General features: G+C 38.2%; 1 protein-coding gene across 1 annotated transcript in view; it reads left to right on the top strand.

Moving 5' to 3' along the window:
- Positions 1-14,717, top strand: part of LOC122807193 (aldehyde oxidase 3-like) — a 1,326,697-nt gene that overhangs the window by 465,706 nt on the left and 846,274 nt on the right. The window contains exon 16 of the mRNA XM_044078243.1: positions 6,046-6,135. Coding sequence (XP_043934178.1) covers positions 6,046-6,135 — 90 coding nt within the window. The remainder of the gene's footprint in view (positions 1-6,045; positions 6,136-14,717) is intronic.

Here is a 14,717-nt window from a genome sequence, read left to right on the forward strand (position 1 = left end):
GCAGCCTGGGATATTGCCAGGGCCCATTGATGCACTATTTTTGGTCTTAGAGTGAGCATTGAGAACCTGTTCCCTAGTGATAGTAGAGGGGGTTATATCTGATTGTATTTCCTGAGGGGAGGCTGGTGGGAAGAGAGGGGTAAAATTAGCTGACTTCGTCTGCCAGTAGGTTTTCTCTATCTTCTGGTTCAGTATACATGGCTATCAATGAGCACTGCATACAACTGTGTATTGCCTTTTGGGTTGTGAACATAGCTAAGGAATGCCTTGTGGTTGTTTTTGGCCTGGGAGGCCAAATTTACCTCAAATTTGACTGTGGTAGGCTTTATTTGTCCTCTTGAGTTGTCTGTTTACTTTGCTGAGAGCACTTTTATCCTGTTTGTTGCGACACCTTCTAATTTATGCAGTGAGTTTCTTCCTTCTGTTATGCAGCTTATTCATAGGTTCATAGGTTCATGGGCTAGCTGCCCTTGTGGACCATTTTAAGCCTATCCAATTTCCCTTAGTGAGAATCAAACCCTGTATGTCTTGTCTGTGATATAAACACCTTAAGCATTATGCCAACCCTCAACCCCTAATTTATTTGTCAGAAATGTTGTGATTCCACAAGGGTGTCTTGTTTTTTGAGTTAGTTCTGTACTTATTCCTGGTGGATACAGCTGTCTCTGTACCGCTATGAGCATGCTTGTATAGGGTTTTTATGAATAGTTCTGCATAGGCAGTAGTGTTCTCAGGGTGTGGGGGGGTCTTCAAATGTTGACAGGTTTTCACTTGATAAGTAGAATTTAGCTTTAGAGTAGTTCATGAACATTCCAGGGTTAGCCTGGGTTCTGGGTTTTACTTTTACTTCAGGGAAGACCATTTTGTGGCCTGATGTCACCAGAGAGCATGTTACACTAGGGGGTTTGTAGCTCTCTCCCATATTAGTGACAATCAGATCCAGTATATTTGCTCCCTTGGTCAACATACTGACAATCTGGTTCATGGAGTTTGTGTTTACAAAAATCCAGGAATCTCAGTGCCTGCAGGTTTGGTGTCATATATGATTTCGAGTTAATAGTGAGGGTAAATAAAATTGCCCTTGAATATGGTATTTGGTTGGATAAGAAGTGTTTCCAGTAAGCTTAAATATGTGTTATATTTTTTCTGGGCCATAGAGCGGGACTTGTAGCTTGCAAGGAAGTGGTATAGGAGTTTGCCAATGGTGATTTGAAAGTGGAGAAGCTCAAGAACATTGTCCTGTTGGACCAGCCTTGAGGTATATTTATTTCTGATGTAAATTCAGACACCTCCACCTTTAGAGCCTACCATGTAGCAGCTGGTCTAAATGTGTGGAAGGCATTGTAGCCAGTATTCGTGGAAGGCATTGTAACCAGTATTTAAAAGCCTAGCGAGAAGTGCAGACCATCTCTGGCAAAGCAGCATGGTCTTTTGACCATCTCCTTCCATGCTGACAAATATTGCATACCCTTAGAATGACACCAGAAATTAAGCCAATTATTTAAGTCAGTCATCTTCTATTAAATATATTTGCATCATCTTTGGAGAAGGTAGTATGCTGTTCAATGTTAGGCAAATACCAGCCTGGGACACATATTCCTAGAGCTCCATGATATCTCTCTTCATATAGTATAGGGAAGCATGTCTCAGGTCAATTTGCACCCACATGGACATTGGCTGAGTCATACTGGTACTTGTGGTCCAATGACCTGAGTGCGTGTGTAATATGGTGGATCTTGGCCCCTGATAAGTAACTGACTGTGACTTTCTCTTTACTCAGCCTAATGAGAGGGACATCAGGGTGTCTCACAATGGAATCTTCAATGGCCAGAATTTTGGGTTGTGTGGTGGCTTGCCTTATGGGCTTAGTAGCACAGGATCCATGATATATGCCTGTATGTGTTGATGTGGGGGGCTGTTTTGAAAGAGTGCATTGGGGCTGCTGAGGAGATTTGTTATGTGTGCTTCATCTAGAAGGTCATTGGAGTTTAGGAAGGTTACATTTAAGTGCCTCAGCATATGTGAGCCCATGTGTCTGCTTCATGCTGTGAGGGATGGGTGCAGCATGTGTATTAATGACAACCTGACTAACGTTAGGAGTGGTTTTATGTGAGAGCTTTGCCTCCAGTGACATTGTGTAAATACATCTCTCACATACCTTATTGGTTTGTTTGAGAATTAGCTGGCTGTCTGTGAATGTGAGGCAGAAAGAAATTATTCACAGTGAAATAGAAATACTAAATGAACAGATAAAAACTGACCTGATTTTTACTATTCCTTCTGAAAAGGAAAACTATTTTAGCATTAGGGAGGATGTTAATTTTAAATGTGATGAATTAATAAGAAGAAAGATAAAAAAAACTGGAGAGGGACTCAGTGAATATAAAAATAATATTAGCTACCCCACACCTAAATCTAAGGGTAGGTGGGATGATCGAAGAAATCATGATTTTAATTTGAACAATTTTGAAGAAACTGATGAAAATAATATGAATGAAAACATTCTGACACGGCAGTTAGATGAATTAGATCATTTCCCTGAGGGTGAGCCTTTGAGAAGGTCAGAAAAAATCAGAAATAAAAATGGTAACTATCATCCACAGCAAAATTTTCAGAGAGGGGGAAGAAGGGGGAGGTATTAAATACTATGTATGCACCCCACCCCAATTTGGATGAGCATAATGACTCCATCAAACAGGATGAAATTAACAAATACAAATATTTAAAAAATGGTTATAATATTTATAACTTTAGCAAGGTAGATTTGCAAGATGAACATTTTAGCCTCCTTTCCAAAGAAATGAAATTCATACCTTTGAAAAAAGGTGACAACAAAAACCCTTATAGATGTTAAACTTTTCACAAGAAAAATAAATCTTGGTTTACTATTAGCTCAAGATAATAACACACACAAGGAAATTAAAAGGAAGAGTAACTTCAGTCCACCCCTTCACCCTCAGATTAAAAACTTTGAGCGTATCATAGAAGGGGAGATAAGAAATGCTGTCTCTAAGGTTAAATATAAAGCCAACATTAATTCTAAAGAAAGATTGGTTTTAGAAGAGCCCAGAGCTGATAGCGATACTAGAGTAATGAAGCCCGATAAAGGGGGAGGTACTGTATTGATGGATGCACTGATTTATGAGGGCAAAATGAACACAATACTAATGGATACTGACAAGTATGAAACTGTGTCGAGAAATGAAGTAAATATAGCTTATAATAGAGTAGACTCAACCCTTTCAGATATGCTATTGGAAGGGCTGATAGATGTTAACACCTATAATTACTTGAGGGTGGAAAAACCCAGGATCCCAACAATTTTCGGGATACCAAAAATCCACAAGAATGAGATGGATCCCTCATTAAGATCCATCGTTACAGCAGAGGGTTCCAAAACTTTACCTCTGGCAAAATTTGTGGATTCTAAGTTAAAGAAATTATGGTTAAAAAGGAAAAACATCTTGAGAGATTCCTGGGACTTCTTAAGAGAAATAAACCAAGATTTATACAATGAGAATGTTATATTTACTATATAGAAGTAGTTGATCTCTTTACCAGCATACCCCACGGTGAAGGAATTCAGATGCTGGAAGAGATTCTTTATGATGATTATGAAATTTCTCAGAATGATAGATTGGTTTGCCTCAGCTTAATGGAATTAGTATTAAAATACAATTTCATCTATATCTGCTTATGCCAACCTAGTACTTGCTAAATGGGGGAAAATATGTTTTAAATTCAATGTAGAAAGAATGTTGGAGTATTTACAGGAGGTTTTTAGATGATATTTGCATTTTTTGGATTGATGCTAAAGATAAAGTGCATGAATGTGTACAATTTTTAAACAATATTATTTCCTTTCTCAAATTCATATATGTTTCTGATGAAAAATGACAATACCTTGATATAGAAATATATAAAGAAAACAATGGCTTTACTTCAAAGGTACATAGAAAAAGTACCTATTCCAACTCATTCTTGCATTTTAACAGTGCACATCCCTACCATTATAAGAAGAACATAGTCAAAGGGCTAGTAGAAGGATTTCTAATAATGAGGAGTTTCAAAATGAATGTATTTTCCTCAGAAGTCTCTTTAGTGCAAGAGGCTACCCAAATGACCTGTTAGATGATGCTATGAAACAGGTACAGGAGGGTAGGCAAGACAAATTTAAACCCATTTTGGGTCTGCTGCCTGGGGTATGTGCTGAGAAGATGCATTACCAGAATGATGAGTATAGCAAAGCCATGGTATTAGAGTACAATGCTAGTACTGCTATAATCAGGAACATTATTAGCTCAGAATGGAAAAAGTTCACTAGCCTCACAGATTTCGAAAAAATATCGAAAATGGAATTGAGGTTTGTGTATAAGAACTGTCATAATTTGAAAAATGTTTTAGAAAATGATGAGGCAAAACAACTTTAACTAGCAATGATTATTTTAACTGTGAATCCAGTGGACTGGTATATTTAGCCTTGTGTGAAAAATGTCAGTCCTTTTATGTGGGTAAGACAGAACGTAAATTAAAAATGCATATATATGAACATTATTATGACATATCAAATAAAAAGGAAACTAATGCCCTTTATAAACATTCCTTAGTTTGTATGAATGCTAGATTCACATCTCTCACATACCTTATTGGTTTGTTTGAGAATTAGCAGGCTGTCTGTAAATGTGAGGCAATTTCTACATTGCCTCAAATGCCCATATCCACCAAGCAGGTAATGAAGACAGTGGGAGAGTTCATATCTATGACAGCAGGCTATTTTGTATTGATTAAACGGCTGCAGTGAGAATAGAGATTAAAGTCAGAGTATCTAGTTTGCAACTCTGGTTGCAGTGCTTTTCATTGTACAAATCAGATGCCCTGTGTGCAGCTAGGTATTAGTAAGATTTCAAGGGTGCTTTTATTGGAAAAAATTGAACTCAAGGTGCCTACTTCTATAAAGGCACTGCCAGACACATGAAGGGAAAATACTAAAGTAGACTCTGATGAGTTACGGATGAAGTTTTTAGGGATATGTTCTGATGTTAGGTTAGACAGTAGCTAATCAAGCAGTACTTACTGAAAAGAAAGAATTAGCTTTGTTAAAAATTATGAACAGTGAGGATTCAGTTGATTGGCTACTACCTGGCAACTACTAGTGCTGGTCTCACCACAGTTTCATGATGCCGGGATGCAATGCCCCTTTGCTTCTTTTCTTACTAGATGCAAAACTGTAGCACTAATTCTAGATGAAAAACAGGCCACAGACTTTTCAATGATCAACAGTCTTGTACCAGATGATGGAGGGGTCTATAGGCTTGTTGTAGTCTTTTCCTGAAAGATACCTTCAATAGCAACCACACCAATTTGGAAGGTCCCAAATAGACACTTATTGCCTGATCAGAGAGTCAGGAATCAATGCTCTCTGCTCCTTCTCTCACAAGGAGCAAAACAGTAATATAAATTCTAAGCTGGCACCCATGAAACAGTTATCAGGCTTTATGTGATCATCAGTCTCCAGGAAATAATGTCCCTATGCTCCTTCTGTCACCAGGAGCAAAACAGAAGCACTAATCCCAAGATTTTTACTGAGAAGCAGGATGGGGGTTCTCCGATGACTGGTGGTCTTAGACCAGATGTTCCAGATTTTAAAGGTAAGATGGAAAAAAATGGATTAATATCCTAAGAGTTACAGTGTGCACTAAGCGGTTAGGTATACAGCTATCCAGTTCTTCAGTCTCGGTCCGACCTTCAAGCCCTCCAATTTTTTTTATCATCCTACTGGATGGGAAAGATTCAAAGGTCTTGGTGATATCTAGCTAGACCACGTTTTCTGGTACTCCCAATCAATATCATTGGTAACCCCCTTAATGAACTAGATCACAGTTGAGAGATCTCACTTTCTGGTTACTAGACAATGCTTCAGTTCTGTAAAAGTGCTTTATAATGTTACTAAGATATTATTTTAATTCTGGTTTGACATGCATATTTATTTTAATAAAATAATTCATGTTTGTTTACTATTTATTTACTATGTTTTGAATTTTTCAGGGAGTACCTGATGATAAAATACCACAGAATTATTTAAGTGCAACTGAGGATTTCCCACAAGGAAGCATTGAAAGCAAGCAGATATTTCAGGTTTGCCTTTAAAGTTTGATTGCATGCTACTAAGTTTTACAGTTTTAGTGGTTCTGTATGTTGTGTTAGCAAATAAAACAAATTCTGATAAAAAAATGATGGAATGAGATGCAGCTATCACCTATTTATACCATAAATCTATAAAAAGATAATGTACTGCTCTAGATTTTCTCAGGTAAGTCATGCCATTCAGATATGACACAAATAGATGACTAGAAAATGGGGGTTAAGAGTATATGGTGGTTGTAACCATAAAAGACTTCAGAAAAATGACATTGTTTTATGAAGGAGGCTCACAAAAGATGAGCAGTTTGGAATTATATCACAGAACGGGTCTATCTCATGTGCCCTTATATCACAGAAAGGGTCTATCTCATGTGCCCTTATATCACAGAATGGGTCTATCTCATGTGTCCTTATATCACAGAATGGGTCTTGCTCATGTGTCCTTATATCACATAATGGGCCTATCTCAGGTGTCCTTATATCACAGAATGGGCCTATCGCAGGTGTCCTTATATCACAGAATGGGTCTGTCTCATGTGTCCTTATATCACAGAATGGGCCAATCTCATGTATCCTTATATCACAGAATGGGTCTATCTCATGTGTCCTTATATCACAGAATGGGTCTATCTCATGTGTCCTTATATCACAGAATGGGTCTGTCTCATGTGTCCTTATATCACAGAATGGGCCTATCTCATGTATCCTTATATCACAGAATGGGTCTATCCTATGTGTCCTTATATCACAGAATGGGTCTATCTCATATGTCCTTATATCACAGAACGGGTCTATCTCATGTGTCCTTATATCACAGAACGGGTCTATCTCATGTGCCCTTATATCACAGAATGGGTCTATCTCATGTGTCCTTATATCACAGAATGGGTCTATCTCATGTGTCCTTATATCACAGAACGGGTCTATCTCATGTGTCCTTATATCACAGAATGGGTCTATCTCATGTGTCCTTATATCACAGAATGGGTCTATCTCATGTGTCCTTATATCACAGAACGGGTCTATCTCATGTGTCCTTATATCACAGAATGGGTCTATCTCATGTGTCCTTATATCACAGAACGGGTCTATCTCATGTGTCCTTATATCACAGAATGGGTCTATCTCATGTGTCCTTATATCACAGAATGGGTCTATCTCATGTGTCCTTATATCACAGAACGGGTCTATCTCATGTGTCCTTATATCACAGAACGGGTATATCTCATGTGTCCTTATATCACAGAATGGGTCTATCTCATGTGTCCTTATATCACAGAATGGGCCTATCGCAGGTGTCCTTATATCACAGAACGGGTCTATCTCATGTGTCCTTATATCACAGAACGGTTCTATCTCATGTGCCCTTATATCACAGAACGGGTCTATCTCATGTGTCCTTATATCACATAATGGGTCTATCTCATATGTCCTTGAGGTTGAGTTGGTTGGGAATCACATCCTTGATTGTGTTGGACTGAATCATGATTGTGCCAGACAGATCTGTTTTGTGAAGCTTTACCTTTCCCTAACGCTGTGTAACTATGGAGTTGTTATATGTAAGTTGGGAGTGTAGGGGGTGCGAGGGCTTACCCAGAAAAAATGCTTTTTTTTATGTGTGCTGTTAGTGCATGGGTTTCTTCTAAGATTCAAGCAGTCATCAAGTGTGTGTGAGCTACAAGTTTACTGATTACTGTAAGCTGGAACTGTTATCTTGTCACGAACTGTTACTAAACAGCCATAGCAGATACCTTGTGCACTGAAAATCAACTCAAGTTAATGTAAAAAAGTGTATCATCATAGTATTCAGAAAAAAATCTATTCCCACCTCATAACAGTACTCCTTTTCAGACACTGATATTCATAGGAGACCTAGGCACTCATGGTGACAATTCTTTTTTATTCAGTCATCTTGTTTTCATTGTAATTAGGAAAGCTTTCCACCTGGCCAAGTTAATTTTCAACAACACACCCCATGGTTCACTAGAGCTACTAAACTGAATATGGCCACCAGAGAAAAAGCTTGGAAACTTTGGAAAAAACACAAAAATATCGCTGCCCTTATAACCTATAAATAACTTTGCAACCAAGTAAAGCACCTAGTTATTAGTGATAAAAAAGTATACTACCACACTTCACAAAACTAACATGAACAAAATCCTAAGCCGTTCTGGAGGTCAATAAACAACCTTCTTCACCCAGGATCAAATAGTAACTTCTGTCCCAATCCAGAAAAAAATCTCAGTGAAATAGCCACCCTCTTCAACACATATTTCATAAATGCCATAACTAACCTCACCGCCAACTTCCCTCATAATCATCCAAACCCATCAGACCAAACTACTAATGCCTGCCCCCAACTTACATAATTTCTCTCTTGCGCCTATCCCTACTGCCACAGTAAAAAAACTACTTCTGAAATTAAAGCCATGCACCAATGTCCCCTGATGATCTATCCTCAGAATACCTTCAAATAGCAGCAAACTCCATAGCATACTCTGTCAGCCTGTATCTCAATAGGTCCGTTCAAGAGTCCTACATCCCCACCATTTGGAAAAAAGCTTTCATCCTTCCACTGCACAAAGGCAGAAACAACACTGATATCTCCAACTTCAAACCCATTGCTATTCTGTCCCCTATCTCAAAGATCCTTGAAAAATGTATCCACACCCAATTCCTTAACTATCTACAAGACAATAACCTACTGTCAGTAACTCAGCATGACTTCAGACCCGGACATAGCACCACTACAGCTCTAATATCCTTCTGTGACTCTGTAAATTGAGCTCTGGATGCGGGGAAGCTTGTCTCCTCTCTATTTCTAGACCTTTCCAAAGCCTTTGATACTATATCCCACCCTCTTCTCCTTAGAAAATTCACCAACTTAGGAATGTCCCACTCTACCTTTCTCTGGTTTTCCAACTACCTCACAGACAGACAACAAGCTATAAAATGGCTACATACTCTCTCTCCATTCCTCAATACCACTACTGGTGTTCCCTAAGGATCCATCCTCGGGCCTCTGTTATTCAACATTTTCATCAATGACTTCCACTCTACTCTCTTTCAAGGCATAGTCATTCAGTACGCAGATGATTCTATTATCATTTGCAGTGCCAACTCTCCACCTGAACTCCTGAAACTTACCCAGTCAGCTCTCACCTCCACTGAAATATGGATGACTAACAACCACCTTGCCCTAAACCCTAAAAAAAAAAACTTATGCTATTCAGCCTCAAGAAGATCTCTACTATAAATAAAGGCTCTTTCTCCATATTCTCCCAAGATAACACTACTATTGAGGTTGTCACACATACTAAGCTATTAGGAGTCACCATAGATGAACACTTATCCTTTGACTTGCATATTCACAACAATATTAAAAAAGCTCACCAGAAACTAGGCATGCTATGCCGCCACAAAACATTCCTCAATTTTTCCTCAAAACTATCACTCGCCTCCTCCTTCCTGCTCCCATCTCTTCTCTGTGGCACCCCTCTTTTTAGTAGCATACAGGCCAGTCTAAAATCCAAGCTTGGTTCTTGATATAACAAAATTTCAAAATTCGTCACTAACAGAAAAAATTCATCCCACCACTGTGCCTCTTTTTACATACTAAACTGGCTAGAACTTCCCCAACATCTCACATATATACAGCTAACAAAGGCCCATAAACTAACATTCAACCCTGCCAGCTGCCCTGCCCTTTCCTATCTGTTTAAACCCTATCACCCCAACAGACCCCCTCCATTCTGAGAATCAAATGTTTTTGCAGATTAACAAACCTAACCTCTCTACTGGTCAAATGCTCCACTGCTAAATTACGGAACTCTCTCCCTCCATCCCTAAGATCCACTAGCAGCACATCTCTCTTCAAAAAATCCTTAAAACAACATCTGTCCTCACAGGGGCTATGCTCATGTACTAGTTCCTCACACTTTATAACTTCACTTTTTCTCTCTCCCACTACCACCTCCACTACCACCTCTTCTACTACCACCTCCACCTTTCTCTTTCTCCATCCTGCCTACCTCATTAAACGTACCTATCTCCTGATAAGAAATCCACTGCTGAAATTACATATACTAGTAGAATCAGTAGATAGTCTTAGTTATAACTGTACTGCCTCATTGCCTTATTACTTTGTTAAAAATCTATTTCATTGTCAGCTCTTGTTGTATTTGCTAGATGTGTTGTTTTTGTATAAATCACTGTGGGGCTTTTCTCCCTGGGCGTGGACTATCCCAGTAATCAAATGCAAATAAAAAATAAAATAAATAAATAAAAAAAATTTGAAGAACATAAATTCTTCAACTATCCTAGCAGATTAGCACAACTTTCCTTATACTCAGCAGTCTACCAGCTTCTCTAAGGAGACCTAGGTGTCAGTTTTCAAGCTAGGAAAACCGAGTCCTAACTGACCTTCTCTTTGTTTGCAAAATAAGAAGCTCTGCTAACAGCTGCACTAGGGGACATAAATCTACACCAACAAATAAACAAGACTCAGTAGAGAGATACATTCCTAACTGTACATATTCTTCCTGTCCATGGAATAAGTTCCCACTAGAGGCCAAGGTACTACTTTGACAACATTTAAAGCTAGTCTTGATGATTAGATAGGTGGACATAATTTTACACCACAATCGTCATGGAAACCCCTGCCCAATTTGGAATGCAAGCAAGATTAAATTCTTGAAAGGGCACAAACTCATCTACTTAGAAGTGTATATGGCTAGTCACCTAACATTCCTTATGATTTTTTGCCAAGTATTATTTCTGTGTTTCTGTGACTCACTCATGATCTTCCATGTTGAAAGCCATAACATGGTGCTTAGCTGTGACTTTGTTTTATACACAGTACACATAGTTGATAAAACATAATATATGTGTGGAAGGGACAACTTCAGAGAAACAGAAGAAGGAATATTCCTGTTCTTGCACTATAATCATGGGTATGGTGGCCCAGTAGCTAAAATATCTGATTCACAGCCCAAGTAACAGGATTTGATACTGATCTTGTGTCATTGTTTGTCTGTGGTCTGCTTGTTCTGCCCATGTCAGAGCTGGGACTGGTATCGCTGTTTCTGAACCCGTGGCCTTAAACCACAGAGAGAGTGAACCTAAATTACTTAGTATTATTTTTGTTTAGCGAGTGATAATATGCAGTACAGGTATATTGCTTTGTAGTGTTTAATAATAATAGCTTTTATTAGTGTTGTACTCATATTAATAGAAATGATTAACTTTCAGCTACATATATCCTTTCTGCTCTTATAAATATAACTTCTTAGAGCATGTCCCTGGGTGCTTGTAATGTGTATGTGACCCTTGTGGAATCAAAATTAATGATCTCGTCAGGTCACTTTGTGATACACGCCGTCTGTGACAGTGTAGCACCAGCATCCTGAGTGTTCAGAGATATGGGCTAGATTCAATCATCCAGACATATTTGTTCAAGGTTTAGGCTCTGATGCATCTTAGAGCCTAAAACAAGCTAGTCCTTCTCCTCTGGATATACCTTTGTTTATATATCATTCACTAATTAAGGGTTTGGACAGTCATCCATCTTATATATATATATATATATATATATATATATATATATATATATATATATATATATATCTATGTATATATATATATATATATATATATATATATATATATATATATATATATATATGTGTGTGTGTGTGTGTGTGTGTGTGTGTGTGTGTGTGTGTGTGTGTGTGTGTATGTGTATGTGTATGTGTGTGTGTGTGTGTGTGTGTGTGTGTGTGTGTGTGTGTGTGTGTGTGTGCATGTGTGTGTGTGTGTGTGTGTGTGTGTGTATATATATATATATATATATATATATATATATATATATATATATATATATATATATATATATATATATATATATATATATATATATATATATATATAGTATATATATAAATACACACACACACACACACATATATAAATATAGATATATATATATATATATATATATATAAATGGATCCCTTTTACATGATTGAATAAGCATGAGACAACTTTGCCCAAAACTTACTTTCATGAATGGTCGGATCACTGGACTTTTACTCCAGGAAAAGAAACACTTGGCCACCATGGTGAACTTTGCCCTTTTCCCCACTATAGTGCGATCTTGGAGTTAGTATATTTTGTTAGGTGGTGTGTGGTGGGTGCAGATTTACTTTGGTTTGTTTATTTTGTTGTGGTGGCCAAGTGGTTCCTTTCCTTTAAAATTGCAGTAATCTGAGTGTACGTGAAAGTAAGTTTTCAGCAAAGTCATCTCATCCCTTTCAGTTTTGGGATGTGAAAATTTGATTATGTGAAATACATTCATATATATAGATCGAAGACCAAAGAGATTATCATCAACTTCAGGAAAAGGAGAAGAAAACCACCCAGCAATCAGGACCAAGGGTGAGGGTGTGGAGAGGGTTAAGAGTATGAAATTCTTGGGTGTACACATATCAGAGGATCTCTCATTGTCGGGAAACTCCAGACAACTGGTCAAGAAAGCACACCAATGCCTCCACTTTTTAAGAAGGCTGTAAAAAGCTAAGCTTCTTCTTTATATTCTATCCACTTTCTATAGAGGTGCAATAGAGAGCATTCTCACCTGCAGCTTCACAGTGCGGTTTGGAAGCTGCACATGTACAGAAAGGAAGGTGCTACAGATAGTAGTGAGGGTTGCAGAGAAGGTAACAGGTTCCATCTTTCATTGATATAACAACTTTATTCTACAAGAAACATCCAAAAGGCCATCAAAATAATACAGGACACCACACATCCTGTGCATGGACTGTTTAAGCATCTGTCATCTGACAGGAAATATCACAGCATCAGCTGCATAACTACAAGATTCAATAACAGTTTCTACCCTACAGTGATTAGACTTCAGAACTCGGGCACTAGTCCCAGGGGTCTGTACATATAATAAGTCAATTTTTATTTTGTTGTGCAATATATACTTACATATATTCCAAGTAAGTGCAATATTTATTTATTATATCCATAGTCAGCATTATTTAACCCAGTCAAGTACAATATTAGATAAATAAGTTAGGCATTGTTAAATCTGTAGTTTGTTTTGTATTACTTTAAATATTCAGCTCTATTTCACTAACTCTCTCAGCTAGACTTTTCCTCTCTCTCTTTAATACTACCTTTACTCCCTCTATTCTGTAGCCTGCTCCCTTGTTTGGGTACCAGTCACCGCATTTAAGTAACTGGCCACTACGTGGTGCCTTACCACAAGCCTTTCTGAATCACATATACTATTTTTAGCTCCCCATTAGACCTCCTGTATATTAAGTATTTTTTTACATAGGCTTTTATATGACTTATTTCTTTTCCACCTTCCCTCCCTTGACCTTGGTTACCTCCAATTTCAACCACACTCTTACCCTCTGACAAAGTGTACTTTCCTCTTATTAGCCTCTTAACCTATTTCTACATTCTCTCACTTTCTGACTTACCTGTTGTATTCTCCCACTCTATAGATTGTCATCCTCAGGAGTCCACTCTCTGGTCTCTACCCGCTCCGTTCGCCCTTCGGGCTCAATCCACTCCCCTTCTCTGCCCCCAATTCCCACCCACCCCCAGCAGTCCTACACTTATACCTCCATAAACACACTCCCCACTATCATACTCCAATCACATAATCATCCTGCCACACCCAGCCTCAAGCTCTTAGAACACACCAACTAATAATTTAGCTCTAATCCATCCTCAAACTCTTAAAACACACCCACTGATACTTTATCTCTAATCCCCCCAGAAGATATACTCCACCCACTGCCACTCATCTTTTACCCTCCTATAATTCCTGACTCAACTCTTAATTCCCACCTCTCTAACACCTACTGCACTCTCCTCAACTATGTCTTTCCAATGCCAAATATTAGTAGTACTCTTTCTCCTACCTTTTCTAACTACCACTTACCTCTTAACCTCCTATGAACAACCCCTACTCTCTACCCTTCCCTTCCATTCCAAACACACTCTATCACCTTCACTAGCTGTATCTACAAACTTCCTTAATGTCATATACAAACCCAGCTACTTTCTAGCTAAATATCACCATGTAATACACATCAAATATACCATCCTAAATAATAAAAAATTATTTGACTACCATTGCAAGCCCCTCCAATTCAACAACTTTATATTACTCCACTCCCTAATAGGCAGAGACATTCATTCTAACCCTGGTCCAAACCCTTCCCCACTCACCACAAACTGCAACCAATACAAAACAATTCCCTTACCTTCAAACAAACCTTCCAATTCACTCTCTATAGCCCATCTAAACATACGTAGTATCTGCAACAAAATACCTCTAGTTCATGTCCTTCTAGATGTACATCAATTTGACATCCTTTGTTTATCAGAAACATGGCTTAAACCCACAATTAAAGACAATGAAATCATCCCCCCAGGTTATAGCATCATTCGTTGTGACCGCACAAACAAAAAAGGTGGAGGGGTAGCAATTCTCTACAAAGCAGAACTACAAATTAGCAGTCTAAATCTTAACCTACCCTCAGATTATAGTGCAGA

This window comes from Protopterus annectens, chromosome 7.part0 (genome assembly GCF_019279795.1).
Source record: "Protopterus annectens isolate FY-2018-M chromosome 7.part0, PAN1.0, whole genome shotgun sequence".
NCBI lineage: Eukaryota > Metazoa > Chordata > Ceratodontiformes > Protopteridae > Protopterus > Protopterus annectens.